The sequence below is a fragment of the Meleagris gallopavo genome, chromosome 21 (genome assembly GCF_905368555.1).
Source record: "Meleagris gallopavo chromosome 21, MGAL_WU_HG_1.1, whole genome shotgun sequence".
Classification (NCBI taxonomy): Eukaryota; Metazoa; Chordata; class Aves; order Galliformes; family Phasianidae; genus Meleagris; species Meleagris gallopavo.
This window is the reverse complement of record NC_139424.1, coordinates 9,522,172-9,545,723: the sequence shown is the minus strand read 5'-3', so window position 1 is coordinate 9,545,723 and position 23,552 is coordinate 9,522,172. Positions and strand designations below refer to the sequence as shown.

At 55.5% G+C, this 23,552-nt stretch overlaps 1 protein-coding gene across 8 annotated transcripts in view; it reads right to left on the bottom strand.

Annotated features, from left to right (window-relative positions):
* RAP1GAP2 (RAP1 GTPase activating protein 2) overlaps window positions 1–23,552 on the bottom strand; it is a 51,256-nt gene that overhangs the window by 8,593 nt on the left and 19,111 nt on the right. For 3 of the 8 annotated variants that reach the window (XM_085240542.1, XM_085240543.1, XM_085240546.1), the window contains 12 exons: window positions 8,752–8,836; window positions 4,700–4,735; window positions 4,549–4,593; window positions 4,093–4,125; window positions 3,706–3,915; window positions 3,368–3,471; window positions 2,783–2,861; window positions 2,475–2,582; window positions 1,540–1,623; window positions 886–986; window positions 259–388; window positions 29–184 (listed from right to left, as the gene is read on the bottom strand). In XM_085240542.1, the coding sequence (XP_085096668.1) occupies window positions 29–184; window positions 259–388; window positions 886–986; window positions 1,540–1,623; window positions 2,475–2,582; window positions 2,783–2,861; window positions 3,368–3,471; window positions 3,706–3,915; window positions 4,093–4,125; window positions 4,549–4,593; window positions 4,700–4,735; window positions 8,752–8,836 (1,171 nt within the window). Of the gene's footprint in view, window positions 1–28; window positions 185–258; window positions 389–885; window positions 987–1,539; window positions 1,624–2,474; window positions 2,583–2,782; window positions 2,862–3,367; window positions 3,472–3,705; window positions 3,916–4,092; window positions 4,126–4,548; window positions 4,594–4,699; window positions 4,736–6,724; window positions 6,997–8,751; window positions 8,837–15,569; window positions 15,796–23,552 lie in introns of those variants that run through there. The other 5 variants (XM_085240544.1, XM_085240545.1, XM_085240547.1 and 2 more) reach the window with 3 other exon arrangements.

The following is a 23,552-nucleotide window of genomic DNA, read 5'->3' as shown; positions in this document are numbered from 1 at the left end:
GTGACGCATGCGAGCTGGGATCCCCTACCTTGTAGGATGCAGTGTCTGCATCGGGGTTCTCCACCTGCACCACAATGTAGGCGTGTAAGAAATTGGAGGCAATCATGTCTGGGACGAATGGCGTGTTCTCTTCTTGAAAGATAATTGCCACAATGTCATTGCCAATGTGTCTCTTCCTCTGCAGCTGGGCGGAAAGGGAAAGCGTGGTTGGTACGGGCAGGTGGCTCTGCCCCGGGGCGCGCCAGGCTCATCCCTCACCTGCTGGGTGTCCCCTTCTGTGAAAGGCAGCTTGGTGGACACGTGGAACATGATCTCCCTGTCCCGGAACACGGTGTACACGGACTCAGCCCCCGTCTGCCCGTGGCTGACATCCAGGCCTCCTCGGAAACTGGAAACGAGGGGAGAGTCAGGGAGAAAGGCAGAAATACTCACTGACAGCTCAGAAGAGCGCGCTGGTGGCTGTCAGGGGATGAGGCGACAGAACAAGCCATCTCATTTGCCTTTATCTACCTGCTAGCAAACGGGAAAGAACAAACCGTGCGCCACGTAGTGCAGTGCAGCCTGAGGCCCAGGGCACGCAGCGCAGTCACGGCTCCAGGCGTGGAGCAGAGCCCCACGGCACCGCCGCACTCCCACAGCCCCTTCCTCTACAGCCGAGCTGCAGCAGTCTGCCTCGCAGCCTCGGGGCTGCAGGGACAAAGTTCTGCTGTCGGCAGATCCATCTCCTCTGCAAATTCCCCCAGCTGTGATCCACGAGCCAGAGCTAATGTGTGCTGCTCTGTGCTGCTCATGAATGAGCTGACTTCTGCTCTCACACGATAGATACTTTACAGACTATATGGTCTCTAGCTAAATTTATTTGTAAAATCAGTCTTTTCTACGTACCCTTTAAAGTCCTGCAGTGTTATGGTGTCTCCCAACAAATTTAAGAAGTTCCTGAAGGCAGCACTCTCCTCGTTGTTGCCGAACAGCTCTTCCTCCTGGGTCTGCAAAGACACAGACGCATCTTGAGAGAGGAACGGGCAGCCAACCTGAATCCTTCATGTGTGTACTTCAAAACAATGAGACCTTGATAATGGTCTTCTCTGAGTTATTTGATCCAAAATAAAATGCAATACGTAAAGATAATGAGGGTGCCTGTCAGAATAATCTGTGGCAAATTATACGACCCAGCTGTGCCCGTGCTCTGCAGCCAGCACCCCCAGGCTAATGGAAGCGCTCACAGGCGTGTCTGCACGGCTCACAGCTCCCACCAATGCACCACTTTGCACTGTCTGAACACACATCTAATTAAGGCACCGTGGCTGCTACAGTGCATTTCCACATCCATTTCTCCCTACAGCTGATTTTCATATTGATTATTCTTCAGTCGCACTGTATTTTAATGAGTCGGGGCCTTATCCAAGTCGCCGGAGACTTGCTGTTGGTAAGAACACCAGCTGCAGCGCCTGCTGCGCACGGCACTCATTTACCTGCAGGGCCAACCGCAGTGCAAAGCACCGGGCACAGCAATGCTCCATGCTCACAGCGCTCACTCACCTGCCTGAACTTCTGGTAGATGACTCCAAACTTGAAAGTGTTGTTGACCTCATGCTCATCATAAGCCACTATCATCTGGGAGGCCTGCAGTGAAACAAGGCACAGCTGGGAGCCCATGGCAGCCGACGAGTGGGACCTGGGGTCATGTCCTGTGTGGGCAGCGGCTGCTCTTGGGCTCCCGGTGATGGATGGTGGCAAGATGGTAATGAGAATGGGTGAATGAAACTGCCTCAGTTGGGCTAGATCAAAGAGCACTGAAAGTCCTGGCAACGCACTGCTGAGCCTGTCACATGTTTGACACACAACAAATGGCTGAAGATGAGAAGTGTGCTGTAAAACTTTCCCATAATGGGTTTCCACAGCAGCAAAAGAGCTTGCAGTGCTCCAGTGACCCTGGAGCGGGAGACAAGTGAGTTTCAGCCCCATCACAGTGAGGACAGGCTCAGCCCTACTGTGCTTCCAGCTAAACTGCAGGCACCAAACCCAGACTGGGGCTGGTTCATACCTCATAGCCTGTGCGTCCTTCCCTCCGGCAAGGGGCATCTCATGGAACCACCGTAGTACCACAGAATGGTTGGGTCGGAAGGGACCCTACAGATCACCTTATTCCAATCCCTCAGTGGGCTGGGTGACCCTCACCAGAGCAGGCTGCACAGGGCCCCTTCTGGTGTGGCCTTGGGCATCTCCAGGGATGGTGCATCCACAGCTCTGGGCAGCCTGTGCCATGGCCTCACCACCCGATTCTATAATTCCCTAAGGAACACAGTATCTGTGCCCTGCATCTGTACAGAGCACCAAGGAGATCTTTCTCAAAGGTACTGGATCCTCCTAGCTCTGCACAAGTTCCCGTGCTCCACAACCAAGATACTGGATCATGGGAAAAAGGCAGAATTATCCCAACCTGATCTCTACTGAATGCAAGGTAAGTTCCTCACCTTGGGATACAGAACTGGATTAAACTTCAGTCCAGAGGCATCATCACAGAAGGCCTGGGAGCAACGAAAAGTGCTGTGAGCATCAGTGGGCATCCCAGCTTGGGGAGTCTGGAGATGGCACACATCTTATCAGAGAGACACATCCAGCCCTGGGCTGCAGGAGCTCCCCTGGCATCCCGTCCTGCTGTGATGCCCATGCCCAGCTGGTGCTGACCAGAGGTGCTGTGGGGCAGCCTCTGGTGCAGCTTTCCCCTCCCCTTCCCTGAGCTCACCCAGTAACCCACCCGGAGCAGCCCCATGCAGGTTACCTTCGCTATCTGTGGGATGCTGGGCAGCTTGCTAAATCCTGCCAGAGGAATCCTTTCGTGCAACGTCTTCACTCTGGATCTAACAAGGAGAAAGAAATGAAAAGAAGCTGGGGAGGATCCCCTGCAGCCCGAGGCACCGCAGCTCTGTGCCATGCACACTGCAGGAGGTGCTGCCACATGGTGTTCCGCTGGGCTTGGTCAGTTACCAAGAACTCCATCGTCATTCTCATCTCTGCATCTCTTAAAATATTCGTTGTTTGGAAGAGAATTGAGGCAACAGCTCAGGCACCCTTGCCAGACTAGGGGAAAAATGGCAGCAGATATGACAGTGGATCATGAGGAGTTCCAGATGTGATTTCGGCAGCGGACCAAAGCTCTGTGTTCACCACCAGTGGTGGGGCAGCCCCAGCACAGAACAGTATAGGGACAGTGCCTCTGGCTTCTGCCCCACCCCGAGCCCCTGAGCCCCTGCACACAGTGGCAACGGGTGTGCTGCATCCTGCCTGCTGTATTTACAGAGAAACAAATGGAGAGTCTTTCAAGGAGAAGATATTTTGCTGAACACTGCACGTTTTTCCTCTGTACCTGAGTATAATCCGTAAATATTCTGTGCCATCCACCTCCTCACACTTAATGGACAGGATCAGGTTTCCCAGGCTGCTGGCCGTGCAGTAAAAGTTTAAGTGGTCCTGCAGAGAGAAGCAGCAGGTGGGCGGTGGGGCTCAGCACATGGCAGGACGACACTCCTCCCCCAGCCTCGCAGGCTCCGGGCACAGCATCCAGCACTGAGAGCCAGCAGCCCTGATGCCCCTGCCCAGAGCAAGGCTGCATCACTTGCCTTTTCCACTCACAACTGTGGGATTTGATTTTTTCTCCTGGCTGGGAGAAATTTTCAGCCAACCCCTCGCCCTTTCCGCACCCACCTTCCCCAGGAAGTGCTTCCTGTAGGCTCTGGCCTCTCCTTTGCACTCCAGCTTGTACCCGTAGGGGCTGGGGCTGAAGTTCTCCTCCTCCTCCTCGCAGACACTGCTGTCGGATGAGGTGGGTGTGCCGAGGTTCTCTGGGTCCTCAATCCAGTACCCCCCAAACTGGGGCAGAATGACCAGCGGGTAGGGGCTGCCCTTCTCCAGGATCTGGGGAGGCACAGGATGATGGGCTGCCCCACACCGCAGGGCAGGTCCAGCCCCTCTGCAGTGCCCTACTCCTCTGCGGGGAGCAGGCATGGCACTGCAGAGCTGGGCAGGAGCAACGTGCACACTTCTGGAAAGGCACTGCCCTGGGGGCACAGAAGCATGTTTCAGAGCACCTACCTCATCGATGCTGGGGTATGGGATGTAGTCCTCCTGCAAAGGGAATCACAGAACTGCACACTACTGCTTGCTCCCCGGGTTCCATCTGTCCCTGAACCCCAAATCCAATTTAACACACTAAGTGATGTTGCTGGGTGCAGCCCCTGCTCTGCCCTGCTCTGCCCATGGCACTGCCCATCCTGCACCCACACCAGCTTCTGCACAGCACCACAGAACCAGCCAGCACACATCACTCAACAGTGAGATGCGCCAGTTTGGACACAAAGCTGGATTAGGGATTTACATGCTCCACTCTCTTATATCTGCAATTCAATCAGTGCCTTGCTTTTAGGTAACTCCTAAATCTCTTTTAGTCCTTTAAGCAACTGCCTTTGACTACACACATTAAAGCCCCGATTTCTGGAGATAACAGGGAACTCTTGGAAAGATCCACACAAGAAATAAAATCTAACAAACCTTATGTTTTTGGCTTCCAGCTTTCTGATCTTCAAGTTTCGGTGCCTGTTTGGAACAAAGCGAACAGATTGAACAACGAAGAAGCTGCCACCACACAGACGCCAGCAGGACATCTCACGCCAACGCCGCCCCGCACCGCACTGCAGCTCACCTGCATCTTCTCCAACATCTCGAAGAATTCTGCAGACTGAAAAAGAAAAGAGAACTGTGCTGTCCAACCGGGCGCCGGGAGCGGCCAGAATGGGCTGCGACGCCAAGCAGAGCAGCTCAGCCATCCTGCAGGCCTGGGCTGGAAGGAGCCGCACTGCTCGTGGATGCAGCACATCCCCGTGCTCAGTGCTGCAGGGTGCTGGAGATCAGGTGGGCACAAAGCCCAGGCTGCTGCCGGGAGCTCCACACAGAAGCCAGCAGCAAAAGCTCTGCTGTGAGGCTGGGCCTGGCCAGGCGTGCTGATCCATGCGCTGTGGTGAGAAGTGGCTCCTGAATGCATGGCACCTGCATGCTGGCCTTCGGCAGGACACCACTGGGACAACAGTGGCACAGTCATCCTGCACGGCCCCTCCTGCTCCCACATACAAGCAAATAAATTATCCAGCATCTTCCAGATGTCAACACTGAGGCACTCCCAGTAAGCCAATACGTGACTTTGACAGGGATATGATGGACTTCTTTCTCCTCTCCCTTATCCTCCCCCACCCACAGACCTTAATCTGTGTTCATTGCAGGATGGCCGCAAAGGGCCATGGAACCTCTGGTTCCCAGCAGTGGTTGCAGAAGGGGAACGCAGGACACAGGACAGGGGCTCACAGCACCGAGCCAAAGAGCACAGCACCAGAGTATGTTCTGGGGAGCCCTAGAACCAACCAAATTCCTCAAAAGACAGAAAAGAAAGAAAAATCAGAGGGGAAGATGAAGAAATGAAGATCATCCCAAGACCAAAGGTGCCTCACACAAGTTTTCTCACCCACAGAGGCAGCAGAGGTGAGCTGCACTGCAGCAGCTGCCGGCCACCACTCCCACAGCACAGCAGAAGGCGCTGCCCGACGGCCGGGCACCAGCGCAGCCTGCAGCCCTGGCCACAGTCCTGCCTTTAGACTATGCCCCTTCTTTATCACTGCACCTGCAGCAGGAGAAATGCACCTAGGTTCAAAAGAGCTCTGTGTCCAAACTGAAAAAGGCTTCGCTTTACTTTAAGTTCCTTTCAGGTTCCTGCTTATCTCCAGGTATCTGCAATAGACGCACGCTCTCTGAGACAATGAAAATAGTTGTCACCCCACTGCCAGCATCCAGGGCAGACAGGCAAAACAACAGAGCAGAACCCGATCCATCTTTCCAAGTGAGCTCCAGTAGAACACGTGTACACACATTTAATAAAGCAAAGAGCAGTCTGTAGCCATTAGGAATTTATGCAGACTTGAAGCCAAGCTTTACCACGCCACAAATATTTTGGTAAATATAGTTAGGACAATTATACCTTTGTGCTGCTCAGTCAGAAGCAGCGTCACCTGCAGTGGTTCAGCCACCAGTTTGTTCTTACTGAGCTGAGTCACTGAGCCCGGCTGCTCCTGGCAGCAGTGACTGCAGCTGCGTTACAAATGCAACCAAAGGCACCACCGGCACAGAAAGCCATTCCCTCCCTCCGCAGGCAGGACAGACCTGTCCCAGAGCTTGTAGTAATGACCTGGTGTAGGGAACCTGCTTTGACAGGGAGGTTGGACTCGATGATCTCTGGAGTTCCCTTCCAACTCCTACGATTCCGTGACCTTAGAAGTGCAGAGTACCCAAGCCAAAAATAGTACCATTGTTGTTTTCTTCCTAAGCTCACATGTCCTCACTACCTCACAGCTAAAAGCATTCTCCTGACAGCAAAGAGAAGAGATCACAGCATCACCTCCAGCATCCCAGCACAGGGTGCTGCATTTGCTCCTCTCCATCAGCGTCAGGTCTGCCCAAAGCCCCATTGGCAGAGCTGGTGCTGCTGAGCCCACAGCACATGCGGGCACAGTGTAGCGAGCAGATGAGGACCGACCTGGAGCAGAAGTAGCAGCACAGCCACAAAATGCCCACGTCGGAGGTTTCCAAAGAAAACGACACCCGGAAAGAAAACCGCACCACGAGTGTGCAGCTGAGGTGCCCACAGCCAACCGCTGCCCGCAGCCCCGCACGTGGCACTCACCAGCAGCCCCCGCAGGAAATCCATCTCAGCCCCGCACTGCCGCAGCTCTCAGCCTCGCCCCCGGAGCTGCTGCGGCCAATGCGGGTCCTACCGGCAGCGCAGCGCGGAGCGGCCCAACGCCAGACGGGCCACCATCCCCACCGACACCTCCCTCAGTTAATGTTTCTCCAGCCAGAGGCATGGCAGGGCTGCTGCTTTGTTATTTAAAAGGGTGGCTCCGCGGGAAGTGTCCCAAACAGGTTGGGCAGGAAGCGGGCGAGAGTTCGCACGTGGCTCAGGGAGGTTTTCCCCGTCATGGACGCGAGAGGCGGCACGGAGAGCTGAGTGGGGCGGGAGGCCAGGGAGGGAGAGGGGCTTGGTTCCAGCGAGCTCATCCCCATCTCCCAGATGCATCCGGGCAGCGCACCAAAGAGCCCGGCACAACCAGCACCCAGGCAGCACCTCGCCCCAGCCGCAACCACGGGGTCACCTGTCATTGCCGTGGGCAGGTGGCAGTGCAGCCCTTCCAGCCTGCCTCCAGCCTGGCTGCTCTCCGCACAAGGCCAATCAGAAAGCCTGCACCACGCCAGGTCCCGGGTCAGGCTGTGCCACGCCGTGCCCACCTGTCCCCGGCTGGAAGTGCCTGGCACGGCCGCTGGCAGAGGAGAGGCGGCTGCGGGGCCATGTCTGCCCCTGGGGCCGTGTCCCTGCCTGCACCCACTGCCCCTTCCTCTCCCCCTGAGTTTCCAGGGCGGACATAGCAGAGCAGCAGGGGAGCCCGGGAGCAGAAGGATGGCTTTGCTCCGTGGCCGCTCGGCTCTGCTCACTTTTGGCTCGGTCTGCAGCTCTGTTCCTGCACGGTGATGCCCATTACAAGTGCCAGACAAATTCCTCCTGCTGAGGGCTGGTGGGAAGCAAGCCTTACTGTGGAATTACACCAGCAAAAAAGGTTTTTGCCATTGTAGTTTGCCTCCTTCAAGGAATTTGAGTTACAACAGGAAAACACATTTTTGCTGGCATAGCTTGCATGCTCATAGAAGGAGTTTGCTCACACAGCTGAATTAGCAATGGGCTGTGCTGCAGGAAGCCAGTGCCTCCAGCAAGCTGTCTGCAGCCTGTGCCCAGAATTAAGCAGAAAGCACAAAGTGCATGCAGAGATGAACCTCCTTACTCTGTGCAGCTCAAGTAGTGTGAGCTCCTGGCTGGGGGCTGGTGCAAGGCAGGGAGGAGTGAGCGAGCTGTGCTGGGCAGGATTCACTGCCAGCTCCACGTGTCCCCCTATCCCACCCTCCTCAGCCCCAACCCCTCACAACCCCTGCCATCCACCAGTGTGCTCTGCCAGCTCACACCTGCGTTGTGCACCCAGGCCACCAACATAAGTACAAATGAGCCAAAACTTGAGAAACCTCACTAATAAACTTCTCCAGCTCAACTCTTCCCCAGCCCCCCTGCTCTTAACAACCATTTAACCAAGTTCTCAGCCGTGTCGTAAGCTTCTCTTCGATCTCATCTTCGCCAGTTTAATGAGTAATTTCCCGGGTGGCAACATATCGAATGCTTTGCAGCTACCCAGGGGAAGAGCTGCCATTTCCTTTGTCTGGAAGCTCCACTCGCACTAATTGCTCGAGTTACTCCGATGAGAGCAGAGGAGCTGCGCGCCTCGAAGGCTTACGCTGGGGCCAAAGAGCAGGTGCCAGCAGGCACGCAGGTGGGTCCCTGGGGCGGCACATGGAGCCGGGGCCGATCAGGACAGCAGCGCCGGGCTCTGCACCCGCCTGGCACCGCCGCTCGGCATTGCGTAACGCGGCGGCAGCAGAATGGGGCCCGCTGGCACACGCACCGCGCAGTAGCTGATGGTGTCTGAACATACTGCCGGCTGCTCTCCAGAAACCACCTACTCTGCTCCGCTCGGAACGGCCTCGGCTGCTACAGGCGCTGCGTTGGAAGTGCCGCTCCTTGCCGGCTCCATTTCCAAAAGCAGCAGCCAGCCCGGACCGCGCGCCCACGGCCCCGGCACAGGGTGCTCAGCCCCGCGGTGCAGCACTCACCTTCATGGTGGGGGGGGCAGTGAGCGGAGGGGACAGCGGCCGCTCCGGGAGGGTCACATCCGTGCTGCTCAGCAGCTCCTGCTTCCTGCAAAACAGAACAGGCGCCGTCAGCAACCTCTGCAGCCCAGTCTGGGAGGCAGGAGAGAAAGAACATGGGTGACTGGTCTCTTTTGGTTGAACCGGCCTCGTGTCCCAGCACCGCGGCCCCACGGAGCTCAGCATGGCAGTGCCGCTCCTTGCCGGCTCCGTTTCCAAAAGCAGCACCCAGCCCGGACCGCGTGCCCACGGCCCCGGCACAGGGTGCTCCCCTCCCCACAGACCCCACCAGATTGGGCTTTGGCAAGGGCCAACCACATGGATCCCCACAGCAGAGTGGCACTGGCACGGCGGTCTCATGGGGATGTGACACTGGAAAGCAGGGGAGAAAGAACTGTACCAAGAGCCTGCCAAAAAATGCAATCCCACACCCTCCTCAGCCTTGAGAAGCTGCACTCAAAGCCCTCCGCTGATGATTTGATAAAAACACACTGTGTCTTTAAAAAAAAATCCCTTCTCAGGCAGACAATCAAATCGTCACACGCAGCAGTACTGCCAGATGCTACTCCGGGAGTCAGAAAATCTGAGATTTAATTTTGTTTCCTCTCGTTCCTGCCAGGTTAGTCTTCCAGAAACGGGGCCAAAATGTCCAACTGTTTATCACGCAGTAACGAGGTTTGCTCCCATGGCAGCCCGCCTGGGATGGCACAGCACAGCATGAGGCAGTGCATGGGGAGCCGAGCAGCAGTGCACACCGGGGCTCCCCCAGACAGTGGTAGGTGCCTGCAGCCAACATCGGGACACCAGCAGAGTTTCTTTCTACAAACTGCCCAGAGCCCGCCCTGCGTTAGCCTCACTTTGCTCCCAGCCCAGAGCTGGAGGGGCGCACCCCATGGCACGTCCCTGCAGCGCATCCCCGCAGTGCGTCCCTATGCCAGCCGGGCACCGCTGGGCACCCTGTGCTGCAGAACAGCCAGCTGGGCACTGCGGACCGGGCAGAGCTGCACTGCAGGAGAAACAGCTGCACCAATGCAGAACGTGCTTGTGGTGCTTCACAAGGAGCTGCCACATCACCCTCGCAGACCTGGTTTTCTACGAGACCGCTGTGGCAAAAGCAGAACCCCACTGCTACCCTGCAAGGCAAAAGGCAGCTGTGCAGGGGTGTCTCTGCAATGACAGACTGAACCAGAGCCTGACAGGGCTGCCCGCTGCTCCTCCCGCCTTCCTGCTCGTATTTACAATTGCTTCTGCTAACAGACGTCTCCCGGCCCTGATGGACTTTGACTCCATCTGTTGAGACACACACAAGTATGCACTCACGCACCCAGCTGAGCATGTAGCACAGAGCAGTGCGGGGCTCCTGCCCTGCCTGGTCCTCAGCCCTCAGCCTGGCACGGAGAGTAGAGCCAAGGGGCTGCAGCTCAGTGCTGAGAGCACGGGGAAGGTGCTAACAGGACACAGATCAATAGTTCCCTGATAGTTAATAACTATGGAAGGGGAAGTCATGGACTCAAATTGACCACGGAGCCAGCGGTGGGTCACGGGGCAATGAAGGGCTCAGGCCCCCATCCGTAGCCTTGACCCAGGGCCAACACCCAAGAAATAAATGGAAATGCTATAAGACTGCATATGGGCAGCAGCAGAAGCCACGTGCTGACCGCCTGCGCTGACCATTGAGTTCCCTCCCTTCCTACTCCCCACAAACTCACCGCAGCTCCGCTGCTGAGAAGGTGCCCAGATGGCAATTTGCACACTTTGCTCTACGACTTCCTGGAGCACTGCAGGCAGCCGGGCCTGGACACAAGCACCCATCTTTGCTCTCTTCCTTTCAACCCTCTTTCTGTCTGATTGCACCAATCTGCAGAGCAGCCTCAAAGGCACAGGCCTCCAAAGATGAAATTTATGGGGATGCATACAAATAATTCAATTTGATCTGGGATTTGTAACAGGTTGCCATAGCATCACATTCTAAGTATTATAAAATCACTCACACAACTTAACAACGTGTTCTGTTATCACATGTTGGTTGCTTCTTTGGGGCCAAACTGCTGGAGCCACAATCTCACTTCGGGGTGAGCACCCAGAACATTCACCAGCAATCAGCCCTAGCACCAGCACCACACAACGGTGACCTGCAGCACCGAGCGCAGCGATTCAGTCCTCTGTCAGCACCGGGATCAAGGGCCACCAGCCCGACTCCCAGCAGTCTGCCCTCGTGGGATGATGAATGGCTCAGGAGAAGGTCGGTGTGCCCCACCTGCACAGCGCACAGCAGCCCTGGGAGCTCACCTGAAGCTCACAGCAGAGCCCACAGTGCCACCAGCACAGGGACCTGGGCGTGCATCCAGCACAGCCCTGTGCCGCCCCGGGCACCTCACAGCACAGCACAGCACAGCCCGCAGCCACCGGCTCTGCCCCGAGCCCACCCACAGCTGCAGTGGGACAATCAGCACCGGGGGGGGAGGGAAGAGGGGGATGAAGGCCAGGCTGTGCCTCACTGAGCCTTGCAGGGCCAGGGCAAACCGGGCAGGGCAGAGGCTTCCCAGAAAGCAGCGCAGACATCACTTAGGTAATGTTATTTCTTCATTTTTCTCATTAGGCAAATTAAGAAAGAAGGCAAAAAAAGAATTAGAATCCTACATACTTAGTAAATCTAATTAAGGAAATACCTTAATGCAGTTACCAGGCCCAGCCGCAGGGTTTTCCGAAGGGGAGCGGGAACCAACGCACCGCCCGGCACTGCGGCACTGCCCCGTTCTGAGCGCGGGCACCGGGAACCCACAAAGCAGCCAGGAGGGGTGGAGTCATTCCCTGATATTCAGAGCACTTCTGGTCACATCCCAGAAGCATCAACAAATTCAGGTCCTGAACCTGGCAGACCGTGCTGGTGTGCTCAAAACGTCTGCTGGATGCGGAGCATGCCCTCACTGTGCTGCGCTGCTGAATGCACCCAGCAGCAAGGCAGCACTGCTGCACTGTGAGGAGCTCCCTGGCAATCAGGAAATCAGGAGCATGGACAAGAGGTCCCACACCAGCTGCCCTGCTAATGACAGCCCACAGCACCGTCATGGCACCACGTACATGGCCCCAGCTTGGGGGGCTTGCTCCGTGCCAGCCTGGGACAACGCCAGAATTCCAACATAACCACATCACGGATAGGTTTGTTTGCCTTTAAAAACCCATTTTGGGGATCTTTGTGGGAAGGAAGGTGGCCACTTCCACCCACCAGCAACCACATTGGTCCACCACCTCCGGCTGTGCCACCCGAGCTCCACCAGGCAGCTGGGCACTGAGATGCTCTCCACCCACTGATCCTCCAGCAACATCGCAGGGCTTCTCCAGGCACGGGCTGGGCAGGGACCAAGATGCAGCCCCTGCAAGGCATGGCACGGCTGTGTGGACACAAGCAAGGACACAAGCACCTTGTACAGAGCTCTCAGCTGCACCTTTCTTCCTGTATTCTCACTAACATCTAACAAAAGACTTCTGCACACATTATGCCTTTTTGTGTGTTCGTCTGATTTACCAGGCAGGCTCTAACCTGACAGAGCATTGATACAAATTGCGCGTGGGAAGGGGAGATGTCAACATATTATGTGACGCCGTTTTGCAGCGAGCAGTAAGCGCTGCCTTTTGTTATGCTGTGTCAATTAAGTGCTCGGAGCATCACAGGTTACATTTATGCCTTCGCTTAATTCTGCTGATGAAACCTGGCCCGTGGAGGTGTTAATCCCTCACAGCACACCCACCTGCAACAAGTTCAGCTGTCGGGATGCTTTATCCTTGAGAAGGACAGTAAAGATGTTCTGTAAATTAACAGCCTCTATTTTTGGAGCCGTTGTTTTTTCTGTCCTTGATGGGCCTCACCTTGCCAGTGCTCTCTCTCATTTATTTAACATTCACTGCCCAACATCTGAAGTTTGCCCAGAGGCCAACTCCTCGCCCGCACCACCACGGCCCCACAGCTGCTCCTGGGCTCACCCAGAAGGGGCCCACGGGCAGCACCAGCCCCATGCAGCCCCGTGCTCCAGAGGACGGCCATGGGCACGCACTGCAGGGCTGCCCGGCTCCGGCCCCAGTGCTGCAGGTGCACCACAGCCCAGGGCAGGTGTGGGCAAAGCCCCAGCAGTGCAGCATTTTCCCCAATAATAACCCGATTTACCTTGGTTACCTATCGCTTTTCTGCACTGAAGCCTGAAAATCAGCAAAGAAAGAGAACAATATTTTCTGGTCTAGATTATTTGCAGTAAATTTTGTGTTTCCAGACTACCAGCCTGCATCTGTGTGCATAGAGCTGCTGCAACTGCACAGCGTGCACAAGCCCTGCTCAGAGCAAGGTGACATTTAACTGCAAACGGCTTCAGCTTTAATTACTCCCCTGCACCACGAGTAACTGTAGCTGGAGCAGTTCAGGACATCCCGCACTCGTGCAGGCATTGCTGCTGTGCTGTGTCAGGAGGGCATGGCACATTCAGCACCCGCCTGTCCCACTCGTGCTGCTGTTCTGCAGCTGGATGGGAGCTGGAGCCCTTCCAGCCCACCAAGGACTTCCACTTTGTCTTGGTAGGAGAGTACAGCTGGCTCTGCAAATAATGCTGGAAAGAGATTTTTATCACTCGCAGATTTTGTTCTCTGGTCTCGCTTCTAGGAGCGGAGAGGAAGCAATGATTTCCAGCAGCATTTGGATAAATCAGCCAAGGGACTCATGGACCATTTAATACCAGAAGGATTGTCTGATCCGATTCCTGAAAAAACATGAGCCAAGGAACCTTGGGCAGCCGCTTCTGAACTGATTCAATAATTTGCAAATTAAACAGAACAGCTCCCAGAAACCAGAGCCTCTGACCACATGCAGAACAGCACGGAGCAGAGGGATGCTGCCTCCATCTGGCCCCTGGGCAGAGGGGCAGGGGAACAGGAGCGCTTCCAATGGTGGGGAGAGACCAAAAACCCATGGGCTGCCTTAGTGAGCATAATCCCTGACCCCACTGAAACAAATGGGAATGTTTAAATCAACGTCAGCAGTGCAAAGATTTCACCCCGATGACTTCAGCAAGGTGTGCACCTTGTGTCGGTGCAGGATGCTGCTTCTCTGCCTCAGCCCGAGCACAGGACAGGCACAGACCTACAGAGCGCCCAGGTGAGCATCGCCTTGCTCCTGCAACGGGAGCCTGCCAAAGTCCATTTGTTGTGCTGTACTTTGCTGGTTGCTAATAAGACAGGGACGTGGGCCACCAGGGACTCCGCAGCTGCCACCGATCCTGCCAGACTTGCATATGGCTCATGGAAAGCAAAATTCAATTGCAAATGCAGAACAAAGCCTGAATGTAGGAGGAAAAAAAGAAAATAGGAGCAGGTGGAGGAACAGAGTCCCTTTTGACTACACTGCTAACAGTCCCTTCCTTTTCCTGCAGATTATGTCACTTTGATGGCCCTGGCAGTTTGCATAAGATGAAGCAGCCACATTAAAGTACTGCTTGAATTCTCGCTATTGCTCCCATGAAGGCTCCTCAGACCACAGCAGACAGGAGAAAAAATTCCTCGGGGTTTGGTTCCTCCCTTGAGGTGTCTGTATGACTCTCAGTATTCTGAATAAACCCCACAGCCAGAGCATCGCTCAACTTGATGGGGAACAAAATCCAAAAAATCAGGCTCCTGTGTTACGGGGCAGATTCCATGAGAGTTTGGAGCCAGATTTTTTTCTCAGCCTTCGGGTGTCATTCCGAGCTCATTCATAGAAATCTGGCGCCCCATGGGAAGGAATCACTTTGGGAGCCTCGATGCTCTACCTGAAGCCCCAGCAAAGGAGAAAATATCCCAGAGCAGCAGTATGAGCTACACAGAAAGCAACCCTAAAATCCTGCTGCCCAACACACCCGCTGCCCATGCAAAGCACCTCCAGCAGCAGAACACAGCGCCCCGTGACCCAAAACTTTGGGGTGAAGCGAGAAGGAACACCCAAGGGTTGGTGTGCTGGGTTGTGTAGTTACAAGAAAGAGTCCAAATAATCAGTTCTTCATTCATATGTTTTTGTTTAAAAATCACCATTTCAACAACAACACAAAAAGGAAACCATCAATCTGCAGCAGTATCCATGCTGCTCCCAGCCCGAATGGGAGGTATGCACACCACTGGGATTGGGATGCATATTTCGGACTATTTTTAACAACAAAGTTGCCAGAGCAGCGCAGTCCTGGAGGAGAGAACTCCCTGACCGAGACCACACAAATAAATCAGAGCGTGGAGAGGCTTTGAAGCAAACGGCAATTCGCACTAATAAGTGGGGGGATGCGGGAGCCGTGCAGAGCAGACGCCAGCTCACACAATATTGCAAAGAGGCTATTTCCTCAACACACGGAGTTGAACATAAAGTACGATCCGTGACTTAGTCAATGAAAGATGAAACCATTTGTCAGCTGTTCCTCCGCGAGGAGACAAAGCTGTTCGCTGAGTTAAAGCAGTTCCACGGGCGCCGAAAGCGGTCCTTAATGTTCTCACGCCAAAGAATCGGGCTCGCCTTGCACAGCAGCGCGCGCAGCCGGCACCGCTCGGGGAGCGCTGCGAGCGGCCGCAGCCCCCGATCCCGCCGCCCTGCGCTGAGGTACCGACCCAGCACCGCCGCAGCGACGGCCCGGCCGGCACCGGGAACGCGGCGCACACCGCTCCCTCGCGCCCAGCGCCCCCCGGCCCGGAGCTCGCACTCGGGCCACCCAGCGGCGAGGACAGATTTCTTTTTAACCCTTCGATAAAGAGAGAAGACAAGGAACGAACTTGCGCTCTACCTTTTCTCCTTGTTCTGCTTCCTGGACTTGTGCAGCAGCCCGATGAGCACCACGGCCGCGCGGATGCCGGCCCGCCGGGAGTGCATCCTGCCGGCATCCGCCCGGGACATCGCCGCTCTGCGGCCCCGCGCCCGGCCCCAGCGCGGCACCTGCGGCGGCGGCGGCGCGCCCGCGTTCCTCGCGCCTCCCCGCGCGCTCCCGCCCGCCGCGCCGCCCCTGCGCGCACGGCCGGGCCGCGCCGGGCTCTGGGTAGGGATGCGGGCGGGGCGGGGCGGTGCCGCACGGCGCTCCGCTTTTTTCCTCTTTTCCCCTCTCGCGCCCGCGGCGGCGATGCAAGGAGCGCAGACGAGCGCCCGAAGCGGGGCGGCGGGGCGAGCGGGAGCTGCCCGGGGATGCGCTCCTCGCGGCTGTCGCTGCGCGCTGCCGGGGTTGGTTAGCGGGGTTCCGAAGACGCCGCGTGCACGGAGAGCCGGGCTGCGCCGAGCCCCCGCGGCACCGCACGGCCCTGCTGTTCTCACGCCGAGGTTTTAACGAGAACGGCCGGCGAGTCCCCCGAACTGCGGGGCTTCTCAGCGCCCGAAGGGATGAGGTTCGGTTCCGAACAGCCGTCTTCCCGTCTTGCAACCGTTTCCTTCTGCTTTTGGCAGACACTGCGAAACCCCTCCCGTAAGGGACAGTCCGAGGCTGCTCCGCGCCGGGCTGCGGCCGTGCCAGTGCCGGGGACCGAGGTCCCAACGTCCCAACGTCCCCACATCCCCACCCGCTGCAGCAGCCAGGCCAAAGCACCGCGAGCCCGGGCTCGGTCCCTAACCAGGAGCTGAACTGGCACGCAGCTTGTTCCTGGCAACAGATACTTTTTTCATTAAGTAAACTCAGTGATTTACTCCACGAGCTCAGCACCCTTCCCTGGATGTCGATGTTGCCACGGCAATAGAACGGCCGGGTCCCTCCACTCCCCCCCACCTTCCTCCAGGCCCCCGAATGCCCACAGGAACACGGAGGGGCTGCACTGTGCCGACTGCGCTCTGAGTTGAAGGGGCCCTTCAAGGCCATCGGGTCCCATTGCCTCACAACAGGAACAGCCACAGCTCCATCTGTGCTCGGAGCCCCTCCACCTCTGCTGTCTGCAGGGATGGGGCAGCACCTCCTCTCTGAGTAACCTGCGCAGTGCCTCGTTGCCCCAGCACAACCCTAACCAGATGTGTTCTTTGAATTCAAAAAGGAGCCCCATCATCTTCATTGCGATTTCTTTATGCATTCCGCTCTAAGTCAGACAGAAGTGCATGGAATGTTGTTTCTATTCACATGAAACATTCAGGCTGATTCAGCCTGAGGACAACCTGACTGCAGCACAGCCATGGCTGCCCCACCTGCATTCACCGGCACAGCACAGAGGTGACTCCTGAAACGTTTGAGATCTAGACTTAAACCTAAGATTAATATTTTAACAACTTTTTAGTGGGCCCCTGGGCATGCTGGGGCAGAGCAGCCCCCCTGCAGCAGCCAAAGTCACTGCAACACGTGAGCACAGAACTCCTTACCTCCCCAGAACAAAGAACCCAACCGGCTCACAAAGCACCCAGGACATGTTTATGCCTCCCTAGGACAACATCTGATGATACCAAACTGTTCACAGTGGGTAAGAGGATGCAAGAGGAAAAACATACATTAACCCTGGACACTGCCCTCACTTTCACTAACACATATTGCAAAATCTTTTAATGATTTTGGTTGGACCAGCAAATCAGTTTCTTCCTGTGGAAATACCCGTTTGCTTCCAAGAAGAAATCATCAGTCTGACAAATTACAAATTTCTGAGGTATAGGGGAAAAAAAAAAAAAAAAAAAAAAAAAAACCCAGAGCCTATTTCAATGCCAAATGGTATCAGTTCTGCAGCACCTCATTAGCTTTCATTTAATGGAGGGGGAGGGGTTTTAATTTTAAACCTTTTACCTCTCACATTAAACAAGAGGCTTCAGATCTCATTGAGTCTCTCTTTGTCTCTAGAGACAACTTCCACTGTCTCTCCTCCCTGCTTCCAGACAAGTTAAGTATTAATCTTCCCTTGTTTTATGCTGAAGTGGACTCGTATTGATTTTTGAAGATGTTCAATTCTCTCATATTTGGAAATAGAGAATCACTTTACGCAGACACACTTAGCCCTATTCTCCTCTCCACTCAAATACTGCAAACAAGTCTTTGCTGTAATCAATTTCTTCTGGACTTCGTTTGCACCGGATCTATAATTCATAGCAGGAGGACAGGGTGACGATGATGAGGGTCGGAGCAGGCAGGTAGGGCAGTGCTCAGCTCCCCAGGGACACTGCAGGGCAGAGCAGCACTGCACAGGGGCACAGTCAGCTCCGGTGAGATCCGTCTGCCAGAACTGCTCCTGCTCAGGGCCGAGCCGCCAAGCACCGCAGTGAGCATCTTCAGGTGTCCTTGTGAGCACAGCCAAGGGGCAGCGTGTGCTGTAGGAGAGGATGCGGGCAGCAAGAGGGCAGGTGGAACCTCCAGGCTCCGCTTTGGCTCCGTGCTGTTGTTGTTCCCCACGTGGTGCATCGCGTTTCACCTTCACGGGGCCATCAGCTGGGGGGGACCCTCACCACCTCTGGGGCTCCTCTGAGTCTTTGTCCTTCCTGAGAGCTGCAGCATTACCTCTGCAGTGCCTAAATAACCTCTGAGCTGAGCAGCTGCCACTGCTTTATGAAGAAATAACTCTCTCTAGAATTGCCCTGGCGGTTCTGCTTCGGAGAAAACAGTTTTTGCAGTGAACTACAAAATTGAGTCCTGGAGGGCTTGGGAGAACTCGTTTCAGGTTGGAACAATTACACACTATGACTAATAAATCACCTGGGCTGCTGGATTATTAGTGCAGCGCTTGGCATTTTCTCCTGGACATTCTGCTAAGAAAGGCAGATCTGAAAACGCCACACTGTGACCAAACCTTCATACCTGACATTGTAGAATCTCCCCCAGATAAGTGATGTGGTTCATACTGAAAATTCACGGGTTGGCTCTGGCTTTTGTGCTAGTACGTCAGTGAGATCGAGCTGCTCGCTGCTGCCCACGGCACAGCCCAGCCCTGCTCCCTACCATGGCACACAGCCATGGTCCCAGTGGATGGAACGGGTGCTGCAGCTCTGCCCGAACCAGAGGAGAGAGGCAGGAGGGGAGCAGTGGCAGCGTGGAGCACAGGCAGAAACAGCGACCCGTTTTCTGCAGGAGCAGCCACATCCCTGTGCTCCTGTCATAGGAAGAAAAGGATTTGGGAGCTTGCAAATGAAGGAGGTGATTACAGCATTTAAAAATGTGCTGCAGGATGAGGATAGGAGTACATCCAGTTTTAAGCATCACGAGAAACTGAGCTTTAGATTATGTTACATCCAGTCCCAAGTAATCTGATTAGAGCTGTATGTCAGAAAGACACAGAGAAAATATCAAGGAATCACGAGGCAGATGAGGTTTTTCCCTTCAGATGAAGCATCCCTCAGCCCCAGGAGCTGACAGCCTCCAGAGCATCGACTCCAGCACTGCTGCATCATGAAGAGCAGCAAAAGGTGACCTTGAGAAAGCTTAATCACCTTTCATATTACAGATGGTTACAGAGAACCCACCAAGACAAGGAAACTTCCAGCCTGCTTCTGCTCTGGGCACAGTCCCTGCCGGTCTGCTGTTCAGGATCAGCATCCTCTTCAAACGACAAACACACATCCTTACATGAGGGCCAAGGTCACAGAAGATCAGGGCTTGCTGCAGCAGCCTCAGACTGGCCGTGTACTTCATGCAGATCCCAGGTCTGTAAAAGCACAGCTCTGGGATCTGCGGAGCGGCCCGGGGACAGCAGGGCCCCTCTGCACGGGGAGCCCGGCTCAGGCCACCACTTCCCGTCAGCAGGGGAGCAATGTGCCCTGGCCCCTGGTGGAGCTGAGATGCGGGTGAGGGTCTCAGCCTCAGCACACACGGCTGACAGAGCCCAAGGGCAGCTGGGGAGGGGTCTGTGTGCAGCACAGCCAGTCTGCGGGCAGCAGGCGCACAGAGTGCTGCAAGCAGTCTGCACTGCTCCGTGGTTGCAGGATGGATTCAGCTTGCTACCTTCTCCATATGGAGAGATTTAATAAGGGCAGAAAACTCAATTCAGTTGTTTTCTCGATAGAAGGTCATTTGTTTAGCAGCTAGCAAACAAAGCGAGGAGGGAGGGGCAGTGCTCCCTGCTCTCCAATGCCCGCCCATGGCGGCGAGCATCCTGCTGCCCGTGGCTGCAGGAAATGTGGGACCGAAGGCACTGGGCCTGGTTCTCCCCAGCACGGCGCAGGATGAGGGCCGTGTGCCTCCAGCAGCCCCAGCACCTCGCCACAGACAAAGGCTCAGGCGTTCCATTGCGCTCAGGCAACAGCAAGCGCGCTCCTCGGAACACAGACAGCCCAGCACCGGCAGCAAAGCAGGGTCTGGTGTGACCCCGTGCTGCCACGGCACCTGTTACTGCCACCATAGGGACAATGCACGCACCTGAGCAGCTGCACCAAGAGCCCAGAGCACGCCTTGACTTTCTGCCTGCCCTCAGCGAAGCGGGGCCCGCAGCGTTCCATCTCGGCAGTACAATTATCGGCCTGCCCAGGAAACAAACAGGGAAAGCAATCAAAGCTGCAGTGAAAGAGCAAAAATTCATTACAAACAGATGACCTCTCATCTCGCAGGGAAGCCAAAGTGCAGGTAGATATCAGTACCCATTAAAAATGGAACAGGTCCCCCATGAGAGTGGCAGCAGTGTTTGTAGATCAACAGAACCTCAGATAAGCTGTGCTGCTGGGGAGCAGCAGATGGGCATAGAGCAATGCTAGGGCATGGCACCTGTCAGTTCCACGCTGGCAGCACCCCCAGAAGCACAGACGGACCCCTTTGTGTCCTGTGGAAGAGTTCAGGAGCAATTTGAGCTTCGGCAAGAGGCAGAAACACCACTCAGTTAACTCCAGTGGTGCAAATTGCTCCTCTCTGGGAACCCGGACCTTCAGCCCCACTGGAACTGCTGCCTGTGTTTCTGCTCCACAGAAAAGAGCAGGATGAGTCTCTCAGTGAATGTGTTGCTCAGTGCAATCAGCTGTTTTCCGCTGCTTGCAAACAGACCCCTGTTCCTGCAAACCATGCAGCCATTACTGCATGACAGAGGGGCGTGGGATCGGCAGCAGCTCTGCCTCCACAGTGCCCATAGCATGGTGCAGAGCAGCTCATCACTGCAGCACGCACAGGATTAGCAGCACTGTGCCACTGCTGCCATATTCACGCAGTTAATCTGACTTTAAAACCCACCTGGAGCAGCTGTGTCTGCTGGAGAGCTTAGACTGAAACCGTCAGAACCGTAGGAAAGCATCAGCTGAGGGGGGCCGTGTGCTGCCTCGGCGGGGTAGGGGAGGGGGGTGCTGCCAGCATGGACTGGGCACCACAGAGCCCTGTTGGGTGCCTTCCTGCCAGGTGAACCTATGAGCCCTCTCGTGTCGCTACGCATCGCAACAGCAGGCAGAATGCAAACTCTACCCGTGTCAGCACAGCGATAATAAACGAGTTTGTGCTATCACCTTGGAGCAAACTTAAAGCACAAAGGACAGAAAGTGAATTTCAGTGTGGCTATTTGTGTTTGAGCTGTACCAGAGCGCAGTGACGGGGCCGTGCAATGCCTGCAGCATCCTCTGCCCTTTGCCATCAGCTGCCTGGCGCGGGCGGAGGCGTGCAGCACCGACCTGGCAGGAGCCCCACTTGGCAGCCATCTGTTCTGGGGCCAAATCTGTGCCTGCTGCTCCAGTGCCAGCCACGATGCCCGGCCACGATGGGGTCATGCCTCACAGGAAAACTACCTACGTTACAGTCATGGCTTGCAAAGAAAACTTGCAGACAGAGAGAGGCCAAGCAAAGAGGGCAGAACCCTTCACCCCAGGCGCTGCAGTGACACCCCCAGACCCAAAAAGCTGAGGGACAGATGGGAGCACTCTGCTCTGTCTTCAGCACAAAGCCATCCCTGGTAGCCTGGGGGCTGCAGTCTCTTTTGTGTGAAAAGATCTGTAGATAACCATCTATGTACCTACAGATACCTATATTACATTTCTGTACGTCCACAGGTTCTCATGGTGTTATTTTTGTAACTGCTCCCTCTTCAACGGCCACCCCACAGACACAGCTGGAAGCTGTCAGGAGGCCCTGGGCAGCACACACAGGAGGAACACGTCGTGGTGCCCAGCCCTGCCATGCCTCGCAGTGCCAACGGGCACACAGCACATCAAAGCCCTTCGGAGGGCACGGAAACAGCAGTACAGGAAGAGGAAGTGAAGTGCTGCAGGGCAGGCAGAGGAGCAGGGGCAGAGATAAGATGGGGTGCAGCACCGGGTGCCAGGGCTGAGCCCCTGGGCAGCTCCAGCCCGGCTGCACCGCATCACCTGGTGGAACGCAGCACGGGGTCGCCTTGCCTACGGCAGCAGCATAATTAAATGGAAATCATACGCCTGATAACTTGGGGTATTTTTTGCTATGAATCAAGGCTTTCTGAAGAAACAAGTTTCAAGATTTCAGCATTAAATTAAATCAGATCAAATCAGCAGAGGAAATAAGTCTTTACAGTAGGAGCCGTTCCTTTGAAATTCACCAGCAAATCAGTGAGCTAAATGCCATCATCTATCATTAGCATCGTTAATAAAGCCAGATTCAGGATGTGCAGCAAACCAACACCAGTGATGTGCCCGGTGCTCCTGGAGCCAGCAGCAGGATGAGCCCGTCCTGCAGCTGTTCTCCAGCCTGGTCCCGGGACCCACAGCAGCCCAGTGTCGGGCAGAGGAGAGCTCTCCTCCTCCCCGGGACCCGGAGGACCCACCGCCCCGCTCCACCCTGCACTGCTGGCAGCGGTGTGCACTGCGGTGCCCCAGCACCACAGGAACGTGGCACTCTGAGCTGCACTCCTCCACCCGTGCCAGGGATCCAGCAGCTCCCTTACTGTCTCCGTCTGACACCTTGTTTGATGCAAGCAAGTGAAAAGGCATAATTTGTGGAGCTAAAACACGGGTATTATCTCAGTGACACATCCCCGCACAGGGAGTGCGCTGAAGTCAATCACGCTCAGAAATGGGTTTCTATTGTTCCACAGCCTTTCCCTCGCCTCTTGCTCTTGATCAAAAGATACAAAGTGCAGTAGGTAGTATTGGCAAATGAGTATTTTCCTCATTCAGTGTCTCATGCTGCATGGCCTGACCAAGCAGAGCAGGGCTGAGCAGCCCAGCACAGCCATGGGCAGAGCTGCAGCAGGAGTGCTGGCGCAGCACAGCCGCTCAGAGCAATGCCGCTTCCTGTTCACAAAGGAGAGTGATAGCAGGACTGCCATGCTCCATTTCTCAGCCCTGAGTACTGCCAGGGAGAGGACAGCACAGCCCCCAACTCGATCCTCTACCACTACCCCTGTTTTTCCTGTCCTGCAGCAAACCTCCCCATCTTCTGTTTAACATGCAAGCATAGAGCAAACCCTTCAGTTCCTGCAGCTGCACTGATGGCTGGAGCTCTGCTGAAGACCCAGTGGGAGTTGTTCCCCACTCTCACAACCCATTTGAACCGAGGCTGCTCATTATTATCAGGATGTCACCGAGCCACAGAATCCGCATCATCCCAGCGAAAAGAACACTGAGCTCAGCTTTCCAAATTGGAGAGGATTAGCAGCAAACTGCTGGTGCGAGGAAGCAGCTGTCATGGTGCACGGTACGTGACACCATAACATTTGAGAGGAATCAGAGAGGACTGTTTCTGAGAGGAGTGACCTTTGAGTCTTCAGAGAGATTTCACAGTACAGCCCCAACCTATCCATGCACCCATCAAACCTCCCCATCCCTCTACAGATAGGAACCCGAGATGCTCCAGCCTTTTACAACTGACTTTACCAACACGAGGTTTCAGCTGATCACTGCCTGCCATTTGCTCACCAGCACAATGCTGCACATTATGAGCACCACTGGA